The following is a 26,186-nucleotide window of genomic DNA, read 5'->3' as shown; positions in this document are numbered from 1 at the left end:
GAGAAACATCTAGTGTACAAATGGATGTCAAAAGAAGTAGCAATACTTCTAACAAGCAAAATAGACTTTAAAACAAAGACAGTATAAGAGACAAAGAAGGACACTATATAATAATAAAGGGGACAATCCAAAAAGAAGATAAAATAATTGTAAATATTTATGCACCCAACATAGGAGCACCCAAATACATAAAGCAGCGAACAGCAAACATAAAGGAATTAATAGATACTAATACAATAATAGTTGGGGACTTTAACACCCTACTTACATCAATGGACAGATCACCTAAAATAGAAAAACAACAAGGAAATAATGGCTTTGAATGACACACTGGAACAAATGGATTGCACAGACATATTCAGAATATTCCATACAAAAACAGAAGAATACATATTCAAGTGCACATGGAACATTCTCCAGAACAGATCACATATAAGCCACAAAACAAGCCTCAACAAGTGTACTTGTTGTGATGAGTACCAGTTGTTAAATGGAAGTGCTGAATTACTATATTGTACACCTGAAGCTAATATCACACTGTCCTGTTAACTAGCTGGAATTTAAATAAAAACTTAAAAAAAAAAAAAAAGACAACCTCAACAAATTCAAAAAGACTAAAGTCATACCATGCATCTTTTCTGACCACAATGCTAGAAAACTGAAGTCAGCCTTAAGAGAAAATCTGGAAAGACCAAGTATGTGTAGGTTAAATAACATACTACTAAACAATGAATCGGTCAACCAGGAAATAAAAGAAAATTAATAAGAATAAAAAATAAAAGAATTAAAATGTACATGGCAACAAATGTAAGTGAAAACAAAAACAGTTCAAAACCTTTGGGATGCATCAAAAGCGGTCTTAAGAGGGAAGTTTATAGCAATACAGGCCTATCTCAAGAAGCAAGAAAAAGAAAAATCTCAAACAACCTAACCGAAAAAGAAAAACAAACAAAACCTAAAATAAGCAAAAGGAAGGAAATAATAAAGATTAGAGCAGAAATAATTTATATAGAAACTAAAAAAACAATAGGATGGATGAAACCAGGAGCTGATTCTTTGAAAAAAATCAATAAACCTGATAAAACTCTAGCCAGACTTATCAAGAAAAAAGAAAGAGAAAGGACTCAAATAAATAAATCACAAATGAGAGAGGAGAAATAACAACCAACACCACAGAAATACAAAGGATTATGAGAGGTAATTATGAAAAACTATATGCCAACAAATTGGGCAACCTAGAAGAAATGGGTAACTTCCTAGAAACATGTAACCTACCAAAACTGAAACAGGAAGAAATAGAAAATCTGAACACACTGATTACCAGCAAAGAAACCAAATCAGTAATAAAAAAAACTCCCAACAAACAAAAGCCCAGGACCAGATGACTTCACAGAATTCACAGGCAAATTCTACCAAACATTTAAATAATAGTTCATACCTATTCTTCTCAAACCATTCCAAAAAATAGAAAAGGAAAGAAAACTTCCAAATTCATTCTGTGAGGCCAGCATTACCCTGATACCAAAACCAGATAAAGACACCACTAAGAAAGAGAACTACAGGCCAATTTCTCTGATGAACACAGATGCAAAAATCCTCAACAAAATATGGGCAAACCAAATCCAACAATACATCAAGAAAATCATTCACCACGATCACATGGGATTTATTCCCCTGCAAGGGGGTTCAATACAATCAACATGAGAAATCACATCAATAAGAAAAAGGATAAGAACCAAATGATCATATCCATAGATGCAGAAAAAGCATCTGACAAAGTACAACGTATCCATTCATGAGAAAAACTCTCAACAAAGTAGGTTTGGCGGGTATACACCTCAACATAAGAAAGGCCATATATGAAAAACCCACAGCTAACATCATACTCAATGGGGAAAAACTGAGAGCCTTTCCCCTAAGATCAGGAACAAGGGAAGGATGTCCACTCTCACCACTTTTATTCAACAAAGTAATGGAAGTCCTACCTAGCCACAGCAATCAGACAACAAAAATATATAAAAGGTATCCAAATCGGTAAGGAAGAAGTAACTTTCACTGTTTGCAGATGACATGATACTAAATATAGAAAACCCTAAAGACTCCCCCAAAAAACTGCTAGAACTGATAAATTCAGTGAAGTCAGAAGATACAAAATCAATGTACAGAAATCTGTTGTATTTCTATAAATCAATAATGGAGCAGAAAGAGAAATTAAGAAAACAATCCCATTTATAATTGTACCAAAAATAGTAAGATACCTAAGAATAAACCTAACCAAAGATGTAAAAGATCTTGTACTATGAAAATTATAAAACACTGATGAAAGAAATGGAAGATGACACAAAGAAATGGAAAGATATTCCATGCTCATGGATTTTAAGAACAAATATTGTTAAAATGTCTACACTACCCAAAGCAATCTACACATTTAATGCAATCCCTACCAAAATACCAATAGCATTTTTCACAGAACTAGAACAAACAATCCTAAAATTTGTATGGAAACACAAAAGACCCTGAATAGCCAAAGCAATCCTGAAAAAGAAAAGCAAAGCAGGAGGCATCACAATTCTGGACTTCAAGTTATATTACAGAGCTATAGTAATCAAAACATATGGCACTGTCACAAAAACACATAAATCAATAGAACAGAATAGAAAAATCCAGAAAAAAACACAACTATATGGTCAATTAATCTTCAACAAAGCAGGAAACAATATCAGGTGGGAAAAAGTCTCTTCAACAAATGGTGTTGGGAAAACTGGACTGCAACATGCAAAAGAATGAAACTGGACCGCTTTCTTACACCATACACAAAAATAAATTCAAAATGGACTGAAAACCTAAATGTGAGCCCTGAAACCATAAAAATCCTAGAGGAGAGCAGACAGCAACCTCTCTGACATCAGCCATAGTAACTTCTTCCTAGATATGTCTCCTGAGGCAAGGGAAACAAAAGCAAAAATAAACTATTGAAACTTCATCAAAACAAAAAGCTTCTGCACAGTAGAGGAAACAATAAAACTAAAAGGCAACCTACGGAATGGGAGGAGATATTTGCAAATGACCTTATCTGATAAAGGGTTAATATCCAAAATATATACAGACCTTATACAAATAAAAAAAAGAATTTAGTACAATTCAACACCCCAAAAACAAAGAATCCAATTAAAAAATGGAAGAAGACATGAACAGACATTTCTTCAAAGAAGACAAACAGATGGCCAACAGATAAATGAGAAGATGCTCATCATCACTTATCATCGGGGAAATGCAAATCAAAACTACAAATGAGATATTACCTCAAACCTGTCAGTATAGCTAAACTCAAAAACACAAAAACAACAGGTGTTGGCAAGGATGTGGAGCAAAAGAAACGCTCGTGCAGTGTTGGTGGGAATGCAAACTGGTGCAGCCACTGTGGAAGACAGTATGGAGCTTCCTCAAGAACTTAAAAGTAGAACTACACTATGATCCAGCAATCGCATTACTGGGTATTTACCCAATGAATACGGAAATACTAATTCAAAGGGAAACATGCGTCCCTATGTTTATAGCAGCATTATTTACAATAGCCCAGATATGGAATCAGTCCAAGTATCCACTGACTGATGAATGGATAAGGAAGATGTGGTATATAAATACAATGGAATAGCCATTTAAAAGAATGAAATCTAGCCATTTGCAAAGACTTGGATGGAGCTATAGAATTTAATGCTAAATGAAATAAGTCAGAGAAAGACAAATACCAACTGATTTCACTCATATGTGGAATTTAAGAAACAAAACAAACCAGGCAAAGGTGGAAAAAAGAGACATACACACAAACCAAGAAACAGACTCTTAACTATAGATGGTTACCAGAGGGGAGGTGGGTGGGGTGAATGGATGAAATAGGTGATGGGGGTTAAGGAGTGCACTTATCATGATGAGCACTGGATGATTAAAATGAAAACTTAAAAAAAGATAAGCCTCCTTCCTTGTTTATGAAAATTTGATCTTTGGTCAATGTTCTAGCTGCAGGATCCCTAGAAACCTGGTAAAGGTAGCACGAAAACAATGTTATTAAATACACTGCCTCTGGCAAAAATTACCTTGATTGGTAAATTCATCTAGAGAAGAAGCAGTGATAAATAAGTTATAAATATCTGGTCAAAAGCCATATATTTGGACTTTCCTGAGTGTGCAGTCTTGTAATTAGAAAAATTCCTTACAGGGACCTTGGAAACTATGTCTATGGAATTTTATAAAAGACACTGATTCCCATGGAGGCATGAAACTTGTAAGGCAGAATGGATCTGCACTCCCTAAATTTGGGTCTCTTTTTTTGCACCTGAGCTGTGAGGTGCTAAAGAGGCTAAAGATAACTAAGTCCTTGATGGCTGTATGGCAGCATGGACTGCGACAAGGACTCTGGCAGAAGAGAAAGACCTTATGCTGTCTGCTGGCATGCTGTGCTTCCTGTCCCACATCCATCTAAGTGATTCCGCTGCCAAATGTAGCCCATGGTAGACTTATAAGTCTGAAATTTAAGTCTAAGAAGATACCCCTTTTCCATGCTATTGGGTATTAGAACAATAATAGAACTGAAATAGAACAGGAAGAACTGACACCCCTATAAAATTCAGTCTTCTTTTCCAAATGCAATTGTTAAAGCCTGCTTTTCTAATTCTTGGGGTCTTTTTATCTTTCATATTTCTTCTTCCACATTTCTTTGTTACGTGTATTTCTTGGTATTTTATGTTGGTTTTATGAACCCTGTATATATTGTATTTTTTCCCATACATACAATAGTAAAGTTTAATTTATAAATTAGGCACATGCACACACAAATACAAATGGGCATTTTTTTCCATTATATCATCCAACTGGTTGCATTTATTAAAGTTATTAATTACTGGGGTGCCTGGGTGGCTCAGTTGGTTGGGCGACTGCCTTCGGCTCAGGTCATAATCCTGGAGTCCCGGGATCAAGTCCCACATCGGGCTTCCTGCTCGGCGGGGAGTCTGCTTCTCCCTCTGACACTCCCCCCTCTCATGTGTTCTCTCTCTCTCATTCTCTTTCTCTCAAATAAATAAAATCTTGAAAAAAAAATAAAGTTATTAACTATTAATTGTGCCCACACACCCTATTGAATTCTCTTAAAATCTATAAATTGTTTTTTAGTTTTCTTGAGTCTTACATACAGAATAGAAATAGTGATAATTATAACTCTTAAGTTTTGTACCTCTGAGTCCTTTTCATCATCTAATTGCAGTAGCTAGTACCTCTAATCAACGTCAAATAACAGTGGGGATAATGGACATCCTTGCCTTTTTCTGATTTTAATCAGAATGTTTCCAGTGTTTCTCTATTAAGTAATATGCTGGCTTTGGGGTTGAGACAGATAAACTGTACTATGCTAAGGAATTACAGACATACCCCTATTTTAATAAGAATTAAAAAAAATAATATATATATAATTATATTGAATGCCTTTTAAATATCTATGAGGATCAATTAACATGGTGAATTATGTGAACAGTTACCCTGATATAGAATCATCCTTTCATTCCTAGGTTATATCCCACTTGGTCAAGGTTTATGTTTATGGGCTACTGAATTATGCTTGCTACTATTTTAACTTGCAATTAACTTGTAATAGATGAGACAGTTCTAAATTTATATATCAAGTATTTTACTGATATATATATATATATATATACACACACACATACATATAAATCAATGTGTCAAGTGCTGTTCCTATGACTTTGTGAATATTAACTCATTTAACTCTGTGAGTTTGGTATTATTAACCCCAATTTATAGATGAGAAAACTGAGGCATGGAGATTAAATGACTTGCCCATCACAAAATAGCTAGTAAATTGGCACTGGGATTTACACACAAAAGTCTAGTCCAGAGCCCATCCTGTACTCCGCTGCCTTTAAATTTTTTGTGTGCAAAAGATTAGCTAGATTAGCTAATGATTTGTCAGAGAATCAACTTTATTAGTTTCACCATTTTTTGTTGTTTCTAATGTATTTCGTGCTGTTACCTTCATTAACTCTTTCTTTCTCCTTTCCTCAGGTTTATTTATTTATTTATTTTTCCTCAGGTTTATTTTGTTATTCTAACTTCTTGATTAGAAGTTTATTTTTTCTTGTTAAGTTTCAAACACTGCTTTAGCTACATATCCCAGAAACTCAAGATAGTGTTTTTACAGTAATTTTTAAATCACTCAATAATTTCCTCTTTGCCCTTAAAGGTTTTTCTTGTGGCCTGATTTTTTCCCACAGACTTATTATTTTATTTAAATTTTATTATGAAATATTTTATACTTAAAGATAATACAAAATTTACAAGTATAGTTTCAAAGATAATAAAACAAATACTTGGGCGCCTGGGTGGCTCAGTTGGTTAAGCGACTACCTTCGGCTCAGGTCATGATCCTGGAGTTCCGGGATCGAGTCCCACGTCCGGCTCCCTGCTCAGCAGGGAGTCTGTCTCTCTCTCTGACCCTCCCCCCTCTCATGCTCTCTATCTCATTCTCTCTCTCAAATAAATAAATAAAATCTTTAGAAAAAAAAATAAATAAAAATAAAACAAATACTTGTGTGGCTACTACCCAGATACTGAAGTGTTGTGGCCTCATTTTGAGAATATTCCATGGGCAGCCAAAAAAGTGTACATTTTCTCTTTGTGGATATATAATTACACATATTGTTGTCCCCCCTTATCTGTGGGGGATACGTTCCAATGCCACCAGTGGAGGCCTAAACCATGGATAATACTGAACCCTGTATATACTATATTTTTACCATACATACATTACAATAATGAAGTTTATAAATTAGGCACAATAAGTGATCAACAATTATAACAATATACTGTAATAAAGTTATATGAATGTGGTCTTTCTCTCTCTCAAAATATCTTATTGTACTGTACTCCTCCTTCTTCTTGTGATGATGGGAGATGATAAAATGCCTATGTGATTGAGGTAAAGCGGAGTTGAATGATGTTGACACTGCAGCATTAGGCTACTACTACCTTCTGGTGTATGTCAGAAGGAGGATCACCTGCTTCTGGACCATGCTTGACCATGAGTAACAACCCCAGAAAATGCAAACCATAGGTAAGCACGAACTACTGCATATACACATTAGACCAGTCATTATTTATGTTATTTAAGCACATTCACTTTAAACAATCTTTTCCTGGTACCAATTATTCCCTAAAAAGGAGGACATTCTGTGGCTAAAAATCAAATTTCCATTCCATTCCAACAGACTGCCCTGAAATCTTAGGGTACTCTTTAGTAATAATTATTGAGAAACCTGAAGGAGATCCAGGAGGAAATTTTAATATAATGGTTGAAAAATAAAACTAACACTACCTCTCATTCCCACAAATACAAAATAAGATTTAAAGCACCAAAACTTATGTTAAGTACTAAACTATCTACAGTATAAGACCTTGTGAGTCCGGGGCGCCTGGGTGGCTCAGATGGTTAAGCGTCTGCCTTTGGCTCAGGTCATGATCTCAGGGTCCTGGGATCGAGTCCCACATCAGGCTCCTTGCTAAGCAAGGAGCCTGCTTCTCCCTCTGCCTGCCACTCCTCCTGCTTGTACTCTCCCTCTCTCTCTGGCAAATAAATAAATAAAATCTTAAAAAAAAAAAAAAAAAAAAGACCTTGTGCGTAACCTCATGGCCCCACAGTGCTAATGTCTCAGTATGCTACAGAACAAAGCCTATTTTGGTTTTAACTTAAGGCCTCCCTTCTGTGTAAATACATATCCAAGTTTCTAGCATTCTTAGTTATATAGCTTTTTCCAGAATTAAACCATGTATGTTTCGTACCAACATGAGTTTCATCTGGTTAGTTCAGACTCCTCCCTTAAGATCTAGCTCATGTGTCACCTCTTCTACAGGCCTTCCCAGTACGCCGAGGCAGAATTTAGTACTTCTTCCTGAGTACTCTCACCATGCAGTACAAGTACTATCTGATCCCTCCCTCCCTTCCTTTTAGAACATTCTAATACCCACAAATTCAGTCATCTAATCGTATAAATTTGCCATATTTTATCTGAGAAAGTCTATATGATTCTGCTATCTATTTTTTCTAAGAATGATATTCTAAAACAAAGATCCTTAATTATTTGATTTGAGTCAGAATTCTGTGACTCTGTATTAGGCTTCCCTGTTCTGTGAGACCAGTCTGTAAAAAGGCTTCTTACCATAACAAAAACATTGGGAACCAAATGCTTTATTGTGGAGGATCTAAATGAAGATACCCTCTTTGAGGTAATCTTCAGTTGGGCCCAACATTTCCATTTTCTCCTAAGGCTTGGAGAGATAACAATATGAGTAGAAGGTATACCAAAGTGTTAAAATGAATAAGGCCTATGAGAGAGTTTCGATTTCTTCTGAAAATGCTTTAAGGATCACGATGGAGGAAGGATGTGAGAAAGACTGGCAAGGCACAATTAGTGGGACACAAATAAATTCAACACTATGAGTCAAAGTAAGCCCAAAGAGTTAAAGACAAATGAAGATAGAGATACTTGTGGTGGTTATATAAAGGACTGGATTGCATCGCCCTTAAAAAACCTGATGGGGCGCCTGGGTGGCTCAGATGGTTAAGCGTCTGCCTTCAGCTCGGGTCATGGTCCCAGGGTCCTGGGATCGAGTCCCGCATCGGGCTCCCGGCTCAGCGGGGAGCCTGCTTCTCCCTCTGACCCTCTCCCCTCTCATGCTGTTTCTCTTTCGCTTGCTCTCTAAAAAATAAATAAAATCTTAAAAAAAAAAAAAACCTGATGGTTATATAGGGAAAAACATGTACTACCCTCACCAGGGAGTCATGATACTTTATGAAGATCCAAGGAAAGTATATGCAACTAGGTTGCCCATGGGCTGAATACATAAGGAGAAGAAAATATGCATCATCTAGACAGAACTAGAACTGTATATAACTAGCTAAAGCAAAAATTTCAGATTCCTCACGAAGAAATTTTACCCCAAAATAGTACTTTGGGCCAAGATGGAAGATCACTATCGTGTCTCTTTTTAAGTCACAAAAGTAGGAATCAAGGAATTGGATTATCAGACCTCTTCCTGAGGAGCCTGCTTTCCTGGTAAGGACAGGTCCTATATCCAAGGCTTTCTAGAATATGGGTTGTTTTGAATGGTGTTATAATTACGTTACCAGGCTTGATTTAAAAAATTCTAATGCTTGGGCGCCTGGGTGGCTCAGTTGGTTAAGCGACTGCCTTCGGCTCAGGTCATATTCCTGGAGTCCCAGGATCGAGTCCCGCATCGGGCTCCCTGCTCAGCAGGGGGTCTGCTTCTCCCTCTGACCCTCCCCCCTCTCATGCTCTCTATCTCATTCTCTCTCTCAAATAAATAAATAAAATCTTAAAAAAAAAAAAATTCTAATGCTTGTAATTATGGTTCATCAGATAATGAGAATTAGTAAGTACTTTAAACACAACCAGTATGTGTTTGTGTGTATTTATGTCTTGCACATGAAAAGGAATTATCCACATCATACATATCTGTACAATGCAGTGAGCCAGTAGTATTATAGTACTGTAGAGTAGTGGTTCCCAAAGTGTAGTAGACTGTGGATTCCTGGCAGGGGTTATGTTGTATCTCCAAGCCCATTTAAAAAGGGTCTGCAATGGGACGCCTGGGTGACTCTGTCAATTAAGCATCTGCCTTCAGCCCAGGTCATGATTCCAGGGTCCTAGGAACGAGTCCCACATTGGGCTCCTTGCTCAGCAGGGAGCCTGCTTCTCCCTCTGCCTGCTGCTCCCCCTGCTCATGCTCTCTCTCTCTGATAAATAAATAAAATCTTAAAAAAAAAAAAGGGTCTGCAATGTCAAAATCATGACATCTTCTAGCAGCAAAAATTACATAGGAAGCCAACAGCAATCATTTTCATCTAACATTCTGTACTTTTTATTCTCTAAACACACAACCTCCCAGGATCACTCTACTGTTCGTAAACTCTTCACCTTCTCATCTCTGACATATAATCCTATCATCCCCAAACCACAGTAATCCTTAATATTTTCTCACTTCCTACCTTCTGCCTTTTTTTCTTCAAACCTAATTGTTAGGCTTCCTGAAAACGGTTAAGTTCCTTTCCCAGATATTACTGTACTTCTTCCATTCCTATGCAATTCTATCTAAAAGAATTCCCTACATAATTTTTCTTTTTATTTGTTCCCATCTGAGAGAATAAGAATATTCCAAGGCTTTGAAAGAGGTGCTTCTTTCACAAATACTGTTCCCCTTTTGCCTACTCTCCCAAAAAGGTCCTGTGCCTAATCCTCCTTGCCATTGGCCTTGCACATTTACTGCATACAGATGTAAGTAACACCTCTAGCATACTATAATGATCTCTGGAAAGGGCTTAGGGAGAAATAGAAAGAATAGGGTTCTTCTGGTTGTGGTGTTATCTAAGATAACACCACAAGTTCTCACCACAACAAAAAAAATTATAACTCTGTGTGGCAATGTTACCTAAACTTATTGTGGTAACCATTTTGCAATATATACAGACAGCAAATCATTATGTTGTATGCCTAAAGCTAACACAACGTTAGATGTCAATTATATCTTAAAAAAAAAAAAAGTAACACTACTAAAATACCTGCTGGTCAGTACCAGAAACAATAAGAATGCTTCTATAATTTGAGAAAATCTTCACTCTCTGAATCTGATTCTTGTTAAGTCACCTGAATGTCAATGATAGACTTAGATACCATACAGTAACGTAAGGAAATGCTAGAGTCAAGTAAATCCACACTTGTAATATCTCTTTCCTTTGGAGCTATTTAGAGCTGCCACTTTTTTTTTTTTTTTTTTTTTGCTTTTGTGGATTTTCTTCTCACTTTCTTGATGGTGTCCTTTATTTGTTATTTATTAATTTATTTTTACAGGCTTTTTTTTTATGTTCAGTTAGCCAACATATAGTACATCATTAGTGACATCAAAAACTAATGATGAGCTGCCACTTTTCAACTGATTCTTGGTTTTCCAATTATTAATACTTAACTTTTGGAGGGACATTTCTAGCATCTTTTTGGTGTAGTCAACTGCAAAGCTTAACCCCGCAGATCTACCTATCCACGTTAATACAGAATTGAATGTATGCTCATTTCTAACAGAGGCATGCAGGTAAGTTCTTTAGTAAGCTTAAACATGCAAAATTCACAAGCATTTAAGCACAGCAGTAAAATCTTGAAAAGACTTAGAGCAATTTATAAATTCCAAACTAAGTAAATAAAGTAGCAACTGATACTGTTTAAAAAATGAGAATTTTTTTTTTTTTTTTAAATGCCTTTCTTAGAATGCTTGTTCAACTAGATATGTTATGAAGAAAAGCATTCCATGGTCAAAGTTTTGGAAGTGCTACACACTATATCCTAAATTTTGTTTGGCCATGGAAACCTTTGTGTATAACATCTTTCAGGAGAGTAATCTGTGAAGGTTTTACAGATTAGTAAAATTTCTTTCAAATGATATTCTTCATATTATATTAGCTTAAATAGTGCTAAATCAACATTTATGCCTAGAATTATACCATATATAAATAAAAAACCATTTGTTACAGGAAAGGCATAACTGGATGAGACTATTGAGCATATCATATTCTGAAATCCTAGTCTGGGGGTATCCTAGTCAAAGATTATGCTCCATAAACCTAATGACCTTCTTTCTGCATGGTGGCAGAACAGGTATTTTCAAAATCATTTCAAAATGAATTGATCAGGATTCAACCTATTTCAGTGATTTATGAGTCAAGAGCCTCCTAACTGATATATGACTGCCAGTCTTGCCTATCTCAAATCTGTTCTTCAGAATGCTACCAGTTATCTTCCAAAAGACACACTGATGGTGACACTCCCCTACTTAAAATACCTTTCCATAGTTCCTAAATTTTCTTTCAAAGCAGCAAATTCAAAATTCTTAATGTTGCACATCTGGTTCCCATCTACTTTTCCAAATTATTCCGCTACTTTTACACTACCTGTCCCAGTTCTAGCTACACAAGGTAGTTATTATTCACAGATTGTTATTTCATGCTTCCTTCCCTCTGGAATTATCTTTCCCCTCTTTCTTTCCTCCATTTTTTAGATTACTACTCATCTTTCAACACCCAACTCAAATGACTCTTCACATTGGCAATAATACAACATACTTTTCATAAATGCATTTCACTCTACATTTCAGAAAAGTCACTACTGTATTTAATTATGGAATAGTAATGTTTTTCATCTATGAATACATGAACACTATTGACTTTGATTAGTCTATTTGTAGTGGATATGCTAAAAACTCACTGCTATCTCTATTTAATTCTTAGATTCAATTCCATAGATGCTTACTAAATACTATATATGTGCTAGACAAAGTCTTGTTCTTAAGACTGAGCCCACAGCCTTAACTACAGGCAAATGCAAAAGCAACAGTACGTTAAGTGGAGATTTTCCTCCCGTTTTAAAATTGTGGCTAAGGCCAAAAGCTGAGGATAATTAAGTACCCCTTCTTTTAGCTTAAGAAGCCAACTGTGGTTGGTACCAACCTATTCTCTCAGGGTTTAGTGAGAAGCACTAGTTTACTGAACCAGCTCCTATCGTAACAATGATCATAACACTTTCCCCTCAATGTGAATCTAAAAAGGCTAAAAAGAAAGAGGAGCTTATTGGACTTTAAGGGGAACAGAGTTTATGAAAATAGGATATTCCCTTCTCCTCTGGAGAAAAAAGTTGTCATACTTGAATCCAGAGGGTAAGAATCAAAGTTTGAGGTTATCTAAAAGACAGACCCGTATTTGGTTACCTGTAGAGGCAAATGACTTACTGATTTGCCCCTCTGTTATATACATAAGGGAAAAGAGAAATAGGGAGAAAGTATGGTAGGGAAGTGTCAGGTAGAGAGACAGGCAAGACTATGGCCTGGTTCCTGGAAGTATGAAAAATGTAACCTTTCCCCTAAAATTGGCACTGGGAGGTAGATTTTTTTTTTTTTTAAGGATTCTATTTATTTATTTGAGAGAGAGAATGAGAGAGAGCGAGCATGAGGGGGGGAGGGTCAGAGGGAGAAGCAGACTCCCCGCCGAGCAGGGAGCCCGATGCGGGACTCGATCCCGGGACTCCAGGATCACGACCTGAGCTGAAGGCAGTTGCTTAACCAACTGAGCCACCCAGGCGCCCCGGGAGGTAGATTTGATTGTAAAGTCTTGAGGCAAAAAAAGACATACATATCAGAGTCCCATGGTGTGAATGCCATTAAAAGGTTTAGTCCAAAGATGTAACCAAATCTTCCAAGGGATTGCCAATGCCTATAGAATGGGACAGGACTGACCTCACTTTTAGCAGGGTAAATGGAAACTACCACTCACCTACATTTAGGCTCCTGACACTACAGCAGTGTTGAACAACCAAGAAAGAGGACTGACTGCTACCTCAACAGTGGGATAGCATGTAGAATTCTGCCTCCACTATCACTCCTCCTAGTTTCAACACCAGGAATAAAAATGACAAGAAAAAGGGAGGGCAGATGTGTGTGACAAAAAGAACCTACTCACCCACCCCTAAAGTTTTTAGCCCCAGATTAAGGTCTATTCTGTCCTAGGAAAAAGTGATAAGAGTACTGAATCAATTCTGTGACTCAAGTTATAATACAAAGAGAACTAATTCTTAAATACTGGCATGAAACTAGAGTGTTTAAACATTGCAGAATAGTGACAAGATGCTGCGAAGGCGATTGACATCCAATCAGAAAGGGGAGTCAGACATGGTAGAGTTGGCAGGCAGTTACTAGGTAAAAAGCAAAACTAATCTGTGTTTATATTGGGATCCTGAATGAACTGGTTACCCACAGATGGATAGCCTCTGAAACTAGTTTCCATATATACTGGTGTTCTCAGCTTTCCATCCCTCCATTCCTTTTTTTATATAATAAATGAAATCCTGGTATGAGCTCTATTACTATGATATTTAAGTCTAGAACCAGTCTATCAATTTTCTCACTACAATTTGCTGTTCTTTCTGAAAAATGGTAAGCAGATAAGAGCTATACACTTCTATGTTTGGGAAGGCACCATCAAAGTCACAGATATGAATGGACAAATAAGCATTACTAATGATGGAGGATGCTAAAAGTAGTAACAGGTATTTCAAGTAATAAAGTGAAGGAGACTGGTAAGAACAAAGTTCTTGAGCAGAAATTAATTTGATACCTCAATGCTTTCAATGTTCAGCTTTTAATGATCCAACCAAAGAAGAAATCCACTAAGTGGCTTATCTGACAAAGAGCAAAAACTAGTATATTGTAAATGGACACTGTTCAATTGCATGATACAGAGGAAGACAAGTGAAGGTTCTACAGAAAGAGAGTAAGAGAAAAAACAAGTGAAGGCTGGTCAGGAAGTGGGACCTGAACTGGGGCTGTACATGGAGGGTGGACAGGCATGGATGATAGACAGAGCAGAACAACTCCTAGATGGATGAGAGACAATAATGTAAAGTGGTTGTGACACATTGCAATATTAATACATACCGAGACTGAATTGCGGGTAATGCTCATAAATCTAACTGCAATTAGTACAGGTTTCTGGATTAGGAAGGACATGAAAAGGAAAGCAGAAGGTTAGAATGTACATGTCATTGCCCCATTAAAAGAGAAGGTTTAATCTTTCAGTGGACTGAATATATCCATCTTCTGCAGCATCAGTTTAAAAAAAAAATTAAAAAAAAAAAAAAAAGCACAGTGTGTCTAGCTACTTTGAAAAGTAGCTTTAGAGTAAAAGGTCTCTTCTCTTTCTTCTTCTAAATTGGGCCTCTAAGAACTGAGCTCCTGAAAATTCAGACTACCAGAAAGGGTTTTACTTTTAAATGGGGTTTCTGTTTTCATTTTCTAGGGAAAAGATTTTCAAATAGTGTCTTACAATTAATACCTTTACTGCCTGAAAAAGTCTATGTTTATGTTTGTTCTTAGAGAAGACCCTTCACTAATTTAATCAACTGACATATTTGTTAGGATTTATTCTGTGCCAGGCAGTTTAAGTATTAAACAAAGAAACAGAGTTATTTTAATCTAAGTATAAATCATGAAGATATGGATGAAGTATTGCTGGGTCCCTGGAAAAGCATGCACATGATGACAGGGAAGCCTGCTTCTCTTTAGAGCTTTACTGGGAATCTGACTGGGTCTCATTACTACAGTTTTGTTTTACAGTTGAGGGGAGGGGTAGCAAATGATTAAACTTTAATGCAGCAGTTTTCCAGTTATCCAGACCCTACTGATTGTTGGTCAGTAAGAACTGATTGTTACTGGTTACAAAGGAAGATATTAAACAGAAAAATGGGCAAATGGAGAAAATAAATGATCATTTTTGCAAGGCTTTTCCCAAAACCTAACAATAAACCCTTAAAAATCTTTATTTGATAACAGTAGACTCATAGATGGAATTCCATTTCCTTATGAATCACATTCTTGCATATGATTAAGTTCTCTACATTGCAGAAGTACTGCCAGGAACATCAAAGGTGACATGGCTGAGGGTGGGAACAGATGGCGGAAGAAGTAGAGAAAAAGTTAGGATAGGTTAAATTTTCATACAAAGGACAGAAAAAGAAAACAGGACAGATTAATGAACCACCAACATTTTATCCAAATACTTGATTTAAAAAATTCTACGCATTTAACTGCATATATTCTGTACATATAACTAAAGAAGGCTAAAAGATCAAACATGAGGCATCCATAGTACCCTGAGATAAAGTGGTTTCTTTTTACTTGTTCCATGTAAAAAAGATTTGGAGAATAATCTCTCTTTACACCATAAATGCACACTTAAAACATCAGGAAGGCTATCATTTTCCCCTGGACTCCACATCTGACTTCTTACCATTGATCTACGAATCAGTGACAGCCTGGTCTTTGCCTTATTCTCAGCAAATTCCAGGCTACTGATGTCTTTGAGACGAGCCTTGTATTTATTCATCTGTTCTACAACAATCAGCTCCACACAGCTGAAATAGGAGGAAAAAGAGAAAACCGTTAAGAGCTGAAGTAAGTCAAATAAATTGTAGCCCTCCCACACTGCTTTTCAGCTAAATGTGGCAGACGTTTGGAGGATGAAAGAAAAATCAACATTCCTTATTTTATGAGCTCTAAGACAAGATTTATATAATGGTGGTTCACAACTTTGGCTGCACTTCAGTATCCATCTGAGAAGCAATTATAAGTTGCAACGCCCAGGCTACACCCCAGACTAATTAAATTAGACTCTCTAGGGATAGGACACAAACACCAGGATTTTTTTAAAGCTCCTTTTGTAGCCAAGGTTAAGAATCATTAATCTAGAAGGAAAGCAGAGGGCCATAAAAAAAGGCTAAAGTGAAATACAGAAATACTGAAGTACTATGGCCAAAGGGATTCAGAGCCAGTTAGACTGGATTACAGGAAGAGACAAAGTATATGTAATTTGGTAAAATGGAATTTTTAAAATATTTTTAGAGAATATAAACATTCCTAAGGAAAAGCTAAATTTAAAATGACCCTTCAAAACAAATGATGTCCATTTGAAGAGAACCTAAAGAAATTTTTCATACTCAGCATAAGAAAACCCAACAGTGTCTAGTAATCTTCTTAAAAACATCTGAACTTATGAAATCATTCACTATGTTTGATATCTGGATAAAGTGGCTACACTGACTCAGAAGTCCCTGGGATCTTGTGGAGGTGATGGTAACTGGCCTTACGTGGTAGTCTTACTGATGTCCTGCACGCTTTGTAGTGGGTCAATGGTGTCAGGGCATCGAAGAATGCAGGGGGCAAATACAATCGCCAAAGCATTAGCAGACATTCGATTCGTTTCTTCCTGTAGAGCAATCCTAAGGAATAAAAAAAAAAACCAGGTGAAGTGGGGATTAAAAGGGAAAATAGTAAGGACGTAGACAAAGGACACGAGAGAAAGAATACGTATGACATCAACTGCAGAGTACTGGAAGGATATTCATATCAGGTGAAAGGAGACACTTGTAGACTTTTCCCAAAGCTGTTCCTTTGCCTCTGGAAAATGCACTTCCACTCTGTTCCTTACTTGAAGCAATACAGGCCAGCAGATAGCTTATCAAGGGAAATTTCTGACCCACTGCCATACACCTGATGAACATGTCTGAAGAATGCAGAGTAGAGACTTAAAGGCATTCTCAGACAGTCATATCAGATATTCATCTAACATTTATGTAATATTTACCAGAGATTTATCTAATCAAAATAAAGATGGCTTTCTTCCCAACCACTGCAGATATTTATACTCAGTCAGTCAGTTCTTGAGCCCCACCTAAACCCACCTCCTATGAATTACGTTATGTCAAGACATATACCTCCTTTCTACTTTCTAGTTCAGGAATGAGAACAGGCTAGGCTACACAGTGCCACCATTAGCTGAAATTGTTACATGGCTCAAATAGGGCAGAGAAGTCCCTACTCTGCAGCCCAACTTAGCTGAGGATTTCTGCTCCAGGGAATTGTAAGCACCTGTTTGAGGCATTAGCTTTATAAACAGGAAAAAAAAGGTCTGTCAGTTTTCCAAACGAAGGAGTTCTTCACTTATTGAAAAGAATCCAGGAAAAACTATTATACATTCCCTTGTTCCTTGAAATTACCTGACTAGATGAAAGATGAGGCGTTCCAGTGTATTGAGATGAGTTCGGGAGAGCTGGTCAATCACAGAGTATACACCACGGATTGTTTCTTTCCTCTCCTGAAGGCCTAAAAAGATTAAGGATAGCCAGTAAGATTGAATATCCCCTCTCGTATGCTACATCTTCCTCCTGAGCAGACAGTAGGTAGCAGGGGAACCTGGCTCAAAATTTTAAAGAGAGGCAGGTGTACCTGTATGGCAGGAAAAGAGCAGCTCAGTTACCACTAATCTTCCTTTGCTTGAGTTCTATATTCACTAAATAGTCCGTGAGTTTTAATCTATATCCCAGGAATCCTTATTAGAGCAAAGGGAAAGAGATGCCCTGTTTTTTAGGCATTTTGTGGCAGACTGATTCCTTATTAAAATTAATTAATTGCCATATAGTTTATAAAATCAGTCTTATGGAAATTGGAGGAGTCATGCCTCAGGGCCTAAGTACTTTTAGGCAGGCCTCCAGCAACATTCTACACAACTGTGGCACTGAAAAACTAAACTCCATCACCTGGGAGGTTTGGCATAAAATAGCAGAGTTCTTGCCTAGATTCACAATGTAAATGAATATAAGCCAGCCCTTCAATCTATTTAGTCTTTTAATTTATTTATAATCTTAGTCTTGAAATCTCTTTGTGAGAAGCAACGAAGTGACTTTCTCAGAAACCTTTCAGGATACTGACATTTTAATGACTCTCTCAAAAGTCAATATTTGAGTAGGTGAGAGTACACCAGCAGTTCTGTACTGACTGTCAAAAGCTTACTTTTGGATCTCTATGGACTAAACCATTAGAGGATGGCTAAATAATCTATAATGAAGACAGCATTCCTTTCCCAAGTGTAGGCCTTCCCTCAAATCCAGGAAGTCTGTGCTTACCCATAGCTCGAAGAAATTCCTCATAGAGTTCAAAGGTCATGAGTGGATTGGGCAAATCACGAAGCCATTGTTTGAATACACTTGCAATGACATGTATGTTATAGTCATCCAGGTTTACACTCTCAGCATCTATTTAGAGACAAGAGTTAGACAACAAAGCCAAAACATGCAAAGAGTTTCAAATAATTCACTTTAGAAACTATGAGCACCAAAAGAAGCCTTCATGTTTTTGTTTTTGTTTTTAAGATTTTATTTATTTATTTGAGAGAGAGAGAATGAGAGACAGAGAGCACGAGTGGGAAGAGATCAGAGGGAGAAGCAGACCCCCTGCCGAGCAGGGAGCCCGATGCGGGACTCGATCCCGGGACTCCAGGATCATGACCTGAGCCGAAGGCAGTCGCTTAACCAACTGAGCCACCCAGGCGCCCAGAAGCCTTCATGTTCTTAATCAAACTAATATCTTCTACGATCTAATTCCATGCTTTGGAATAGCACTTCTAACCTTGGTAAAGGAACAGCTTTCTGTTTTCCAAATCTCTTGCAGACTGACAGATATGTAAAATAAAATACCACATGCTTTCGTGTTAAAGAAATGTTAAATACCACTACAGATGTTTCTAAATGCTTGCTCTCAATTTCCGTACTTACATTGTGGATTGATCTGTGAGCCACACTTTGAGTAGCAATGTTTTGGATGGCAGATGGGAAAAAGGCCCTAATTTTAAGTCATTTTTAAAGGTGAAAGGACAGTAATAAGTGACCATAGGAAATGTAATGAACATACCCTTACTCTGTTTCACTTATAAACTCCGCAAGGTTATACAAATGAAATGACTGGGAGGATACAGGATGAATGATTTTTCACTTGTGCTGACCCAAGGTACAAGAGATCAATTGTCAACTGCCTTTAACCTGGAGTAGACAGAACCTCTGGTAGGCAGGTTGTCCTGCTTGAGTTTTACCAAGCATTTTCTGTTGTTATTTCCATACTGACTAATCTCTCCCTGATTTGCTCATTAAAAAAACCCAAAACAAACAAAAAAACTATAAAGAAAAAGCATGTGGGTAGGTTCTTGGAGACACAGAGATAAGCTTTGTATCTAAGTGTGATTCAAAACAATCTATTTCAGGGCACCTGGGTGGCTCAGTCAATTAAGCCTCTGCCTTGGGCTCAGGTCATGATCCCGGAGTTCTGCTCAGCAGGGAGTTTGCTTCTCCCTCTGCCCCTCCCCCTGCTCGTGCTCTCTCTCTCTCTCTCTCTCAAATAAAGAACTAAAATCTTTAAACAACAACAACAACAACAATCTATTCCTTCCCTATAGTGGTAAAGAGTAGAAGTTGACAATGAAACCAAAGTCCAACTCCTGCATATATATTCTAGGACTGAGGCTATAGCTCTACACAGGTACATGTTCAATCCACTAATTAACAGTTTAAATAACTATGTCATGAATGTAAGAAGGTGAGAACATGCATCAGAAAGACACTTCAAGTCAGAGTAATGGAGACTAACAGGCAATAGTTTAGATTATGAATTCAGAACATCTAGGGTTAAATCCCCGCTGGATCACTTATTGGTGGTGAGTCTTTGGGCAAGATCCTCTGTAAGCCTCAGTTTCTTTCTCTGTAAACAGGGATGATAATCCCTAATTCATAGGACTGTTGTGAAGATTAGCATAAAACCATCAGCACACTGCTCTACATCATCAACAGATCATCATTTAATTTCCCTGAACCTAAAATTTCTTCTTTGTTAATTACAGATACCATGATCTTACCAAATTGTTAAGATTTTAAATGAGAGCTGTGTCAAGTACCTAACAGTGCCTTGTACAAATGATACACTCAATATATATTTGCTGAATTGACCACACAAAAGCAAAGACTTCTAGAAAGCCACAAAATGATTAACAAGCACCACAGAAAAGATGGCATTCTTCTGGCTGCAAGAAAAAGATTAACATGTAATGAAAACTTTAAAAGCATGAAATGATCTATTTCAATAAAACCATTTGGTCTTGATTTAGAGAGCACCATCTTACCTGTATCTAGACCTTGTCGAAGCTCCTTGATTTTATTAGTTGAACCAGACTTTCGGTAAATACCTTCTGTGTACAGTCCATGCATTTCAATGTAGCTTATGAGCTTTTCCACCACTAAAGGAACAGTTCGTTCTTCACTGGTCAAACGGGACAATTCAACCCCAAATTGTCGAGATGACAGCTCTGGATCATACTAAATGGAAGATAAATTTTTGTTTCCAAATACATTCAAACATCTTTAAATGTGGTTAACCAGTTATTTATGAGAAACTACTTTTTATTTCCCTAAAGTTTCATGAGCACAGTTATAAGAGTTGGAGGGAAAGGGAATTACGGTTAACATTGACAATATATATCAAGTCACACGTTAGCTTCAATCCTTTCCCACTAGGAATCTCCTCAAAATATAATAGGGTAGAGAATGAAGGCAGTGGCAACAGGCTACTGTTTCCCTTCCTGTTAAAAAGCCCTTCATGTAAAGCTGGGATTTGGACAAGGGAGAAAGGGGATAGACTTTGTATGCTAAACATGTACCAAGTACTACTAGAAAGTCTGATTTGATATGAATTAGAGTTGTCAGTAATTTCTGATGCTTAAGAATGCTTCAATGTTCATGTAAACTTTAGGGTCCTTTAACTGAACAATGATATCATAGCTAAAGGCAGAGGCACACACAGATTGGCCCATGATTCGTGTTCGAGCCCTTTCTTATTTACTTCAATAGTGTATCTGATATCATAAACTAACTATAGTTTATGCAACTGCAAAATACTTACCCTGAAGATTATTTGAAGTAATTCACAGAAAAGAAAAATGCCAGGTATTACTTCTGAGACTGAAATCTTTTTTGTAAATCTTTTTTGTCTCTTCCTTCTCTTGCATCACTCTCCTTTTCTAACAAAACAGGCATTCTCTCCTTCAGTCCGCATCAGTGCCAAGTTCTTGTGGTCAGTCAGCACACCCTATTTTTTCTTTTCTATCCTATTGCCACCACCCTATTTCAAACCTATAAGACTGCCCACTTGGACTATTTCCAACAGCTTCTTGGTGAATTTCCCCACATCCATTTTCTCCCCTTTTAATATATTGCATAGTGTATATAATCTACTTTAGTATCCTAAAAAACCATCAGTGGTTAACTAGTATATATCAAAATAAGGTACAAACATTCTTGAGTCTAACATTCAAGATATTGCTTGAACTGATCCTAATTTCCCCTTCCAGTCTTATGTTAATATATTTGTCATTTATGTGCTAGGTAACAGGAAAACAAAATCAAGTATCTACCCTAAGACTAGTGCTAAGACTAGTAGTGTTAATGTGTGGCTTTAAGTAAACAGTAACAACAGATTTATTAGGTAATATGGAACCATGGAAATAAAACAACTAGATTGGGAAGGATTGGGCTGGGTAACAACTAATGACCTTGAGAAGACCTGATGCTTAACCTAACTACTGGAAAGCAAATAGTACTTAAGAAAAAAAGGGAAGAAGCTTTTAGGCACAGAAAACACAGAACAAAGTTGGGCAAAACAAACAAAGTAATCTGATATGGCTGAACTAAAAATGAGAAAACACTAGGCAGAGAGATTACAAAGGGCTTCAGGTACTAAGGCACAGACTTTGGGTCTTGTCCTGACAGCTAACAAAAGGCAACAGAAAATTTTAAGTAGGGAAGACGTATGTTTTCACCTATATCTACTCTGCATTCTAGCATTTAGTTCCTTTTTGTTCAAAAAGATTTTATTTATTTATTTGAGAGAGCAAGTGAGAACAAGCAGGGGGAGGAGCAGAGGGAGAGGGACAAGCAGACTCCATGCTGAGCAGGGAGCCCAATTCGGAGCTCCATCCCAGGACTCTGGGGATCACGACCTGAGCCGAAGGCAGCCGCTTAACTGAATAAGCCACCCAGGGGCCCTCCAGCACATAATTCTTTTTTTTTTAAATTTAATTTTATTATGTTAATCACCATACATTACATCATTAGTTTTTGATGTAGTGTTCCATGATTCATTGTTTGTGTATTAACACCCAGTGCTCCATTCAATACGTGCCCTCTTTAATACCCATCACCAGGCTAACCCATCCCCCCACTCCCCTCCCCTCTAGAACCCTCAGTTTGTTTCTCAGAGTCCATAGTCTCTCATGGTTCATCTCCCCTTCTGATTCCCCCCTTCATGTTTCCCTTCCTACTATCTTTTTTTTTTTAACTTTCTTTTTAACTATAATGTATTATTTGTTTCAGAGGTACAGGTCTGTAATTCATCAGTCTTACACAATTCACAGTGCTCACCACAGCACGTACCCTCCCCAATGTCTATCACCCAGCCACCCTATCCCTCCCACCCCCCACCACTCCAGCAACCCTCAGTTTGCTTCCTGAGATTAAGAATTCCTCATATCAGTCCAGCACTTAATTCTTAAGAGAATTAACAGTATGTCTACTTTGAAGCATGTTAAGTTATCTTAATATTTAGGCAATATCTCTGAAAAGTTTCTCCAGGTCTGAGGTAGAAGAGAAAGGACACTTAATCTTAAAATATTTAGAGGATGCAAATTAAAATTTTGCCTTGTCACTATATTAGGTTATTTACATAATTTCATATTTGCAATAGAAATATCACTTTTCTACCTCAAAGGGTTATTATGAAGATTAAGTAACAGATGTTACTGTATCTGATACATGGCAAATACTCAATAAACTGTTAAAGAAATACTGCTCACTGCAATGATTAAAATAAACTTTAGTCCAACTTCTTGCTATTACTGTGACACAAACATGTATACATACACACATATATAATCTATTTATTTAAATGTTATGGCTATCCCCAGAGCATTAGGAATGTTAATAAAGATCTGTGAAAGCAAAAAAAACCCCAGAATAGTTGAGGGTATTAAAAAAAAATTTTAATCGTTTGATTTGAAACCAACTAATTTAAAGCAAACATGCTAAAAAATTCTATTTCTTGAAATTAAGAAAAATTAATTTCACTATTTTCAACTGAAAAAAATTTAATTGAGTCTTCTTTGTAAAAACAATATACATGGGGCACCTGGGTGGCTCAGTTGGTTAAGTGGCTGCCTTCGGCTCAGGCCATGTCCCAGCATCCTGGGATCGAGCCCCCCGTTGGGCTCCCTGCTCAGCGGAGAGCCTGCTTCTCCTTCTCCCTCTGCCTGCTTGCTCTGCCTACTGTGCACTCTATCTCTCTGTCAAATAAATAAATAAAAAATCTTTAAAAAAACAAAAAATATGTTTTTATAGTTATTTTCCCTCCAAACTACTTTATGTATTTTAAATAAAAATTCATTGAAGTATGACATACATAAAGGTGTACAAACTTTAAGTGTACAGTTTGATAGACTTTGACAAAGTTGATGCACACTTGTTATCAGGACCCAAGTCAGGAAATAGAATACAACCAGCAGTATAAAATTCTCTTCAAAACCATCCCAGCCACTATGTATTTTCACAAATAATCAGCATATGTACTTCTATCAATATAGATTAGTTTTACCTACTTTTTAACATTATATTAATGGTATCATATAATATGTAGACCATGAGTTACCTTCATCCATTCTTGAACTTTATATAAATAAAATAATATGGTATGTGCTCTTTTGTTTCTGGCTTCAGCATCATGTCTGTGAGTAAAAATAATTTAAGCTCATATAGTATTCCATAATATAAATAGTTGACCCTTGAACAAGGGTTGAACCATGCAGGTCCAATTATAAATATGTGGGGTTTTTTTTCCAATAAATACAGTACAGGGCACCAGGGTGGCTCAATTGGTTAAGCATCTGCCTTTGGCTCAGGTCATGATCACAGGGTCCAGGGATGGAGCCCCGTGTCGGACTCCCTGCTCAGCGGGAGTCTGCTTATCCCTCTCCCTCTGCTCTTCCCCACCCTACTTCGTACTCTCTCCCTCTCAAATAAATAAATAAAAGCTTTAAAACTAAATAAAGCCCTGCAAATGTATTTTCTTTCCTTATAATTCTCTTAATAACATTTTCTTTTCTCTAACTTACTTTATTGTAAGAATACAGTATATAATACATATAACTTACAAAATATGTGTTAATCAACAACAGTAGGCTATAAGTAGTTAAGTTATGGGGGAGTCAACAGCTATATACAGATTTTCCACTGTGCGGGGGGAATGTTTTTCAAGAGTCAACTGTATACCATAATTTATTTATACATTCTACTGCTGAGAGACATTTAGGTTTCTTCTAGTTTGGGGATATCTCAGTGCTGATATGAATGTTCTTTTATTTGTCTTTTGGCACAAACATCTGTGTATATTTGTTGGGTATGTATCTTGGAGTGGTACTGCTGAGTCATTAGAAATGCTTATGCTCAGATTTGATAAGGACTGCCAAATAACTTCAAGATAACTTATGTCAACTTATACTCCTACCAGTAATGTATTAAAGTCCAAGCTGCTCTACAACCTTGTTAGGATGTTTTACATTTTAGCCATTCAAGTGGGTATATATTTCACTATGGTTTCAAACTGTATTTCCCTGATGGTTAGTGAAGGTGGACAACTTTTCATGTTTATTGGTCTTTTGTCAAGTGCTTGCTTAAGCCATGTGCTCATTTTTCTACAGAGCTGACCATCTTTCTTAATGATTTTTAGATGCTTTTTAGATATTGTAGATCCAAGATGGATGTACGAATTGCAAATGCATTCTCCCACTCTGTGGTAGATTATTTTTTGTTGGTTTGTTTGAATTATGAGTGAGTTTTGAATTTTATCTAATGTTTTTCCTCTTTAAGATAATCATATTGTTTTATTTGTTCAATGTGAATTATATCACTTGATGTTTATTTTTTTCAGGGAGAAAATTTTTATTAATCTTAATTATAGTATAGTTAACATATACTGCTATATTACTTTTAGGTGTACAGTTTAGTGATTCAACGATTCTATACATTACTCAATGCTCATCACGGTAAGTGTACACTTAAACCTCTTCACCTATCTCACCCATACCCCAACCAATCTCCCTTCTGGTAGCCATCAGTTTGTTCTGTATATTTAAGAGTCTGTTTTTTTGGTTTGTCTATTTTTTTCTTTCTTTGTTTTATTTCTGAAATTCCACATATGAGTAAGATCATATGGTACTTGAATTTTTCTTAGTTCAGAGTTAGCATTATACCTTCTAGACACACCCATGTTGTTGCAAATGGCAAGATTTCATTTTTATGGCTGAGTAATATTCCATTGTTTATATATACCACATATTCTTTATCCGTTCACCTATCGATGGACAAGTACTTGTGTCACTTCCATAATTTGGCTATTGAAAATAATGCTGCAATAAACATAGGGGTGCATATGTCTTTTTGAATTAATGTTTTCATATTCATTGGGTAAAAACAAAGTAGGGCAATTACAGGATCATGTGTTAATTTTATTTTTAGCTTTTTGAGGAACCTCCATACTGTTTTCCACAGTGGCTGCACCAAGTTTGCATTCCCACCACCACACAAGGATTTCTTCTTATCCATATCCTCGTCAACACTTATTTCTTGCGTTTTTCAGTTTTAGCC

The 26,186-nt window shown here is 36.7% G+C and overlaps 1 protein-coding gene across 10 annotated transcripts in view; it reads right to left on the bottom strand.

Annotated features, from left to right (window-relative positions):
- Positions 1-26,186, bottom strand: part of MYO9A (myosin IXA) — a 269,890-nt gene that overhangs the window by 22,043 nt on the left and 221,661 nt on the right. For 9 of the 10 annotated variants that reach the window (XM_064570198.1, XM_064570197.1, XM_064570204.1 and 6 more), the window contains 5 exons: positions 20,621-20,813; positions 18,579-18,707; positions 17,673-17,778; positions 16,764-16,895; positions 15,908-16,031 (listed from right to left, as the gene is read on the bottom strand). In XM_064570198.1, coding sequence (XP_064426268.1) covers positions 15,908-16,031; positions 16,764-16,895; positions 17,673-17,778; positions 18,579-18,707; positions 20,621-20,813 — 684 coding nt within the window. Of the gene's footprint in view, positions 1-13,032; positions 14,611-15,907; positions 16,032-16,763; positions 16,896-17,672; positions 17,779-18,578; positions 18,708-20,620; positions 20,814-26,186 lie in introns of those variants that run through there. The other variant, XM_064570206.1, reaches the window with a different exon arrangement.

Source organism: Mirounga angustirostris, unplaced genomic scaffold, assembly GCF_029215605.1.
Source record: "Mirounga angustirostris isolate CCGP_5_RB_7025 unplaced genomic scaffold, mMirAng1.0.hap1 SCAF_9, whole genome shotgun sequence".
Lineage (NCBI taxonomy): Eukaryota > Metazoa > Chordata > Mammalia > Carnivora > Phocidae > Mirounga > Mirounga angustirostris.
The sequence above is the reverse complement of the archived record's forward strand: the minus strand, read 5'-3'. Positions and strand labels throughout refer to the sequence as shown.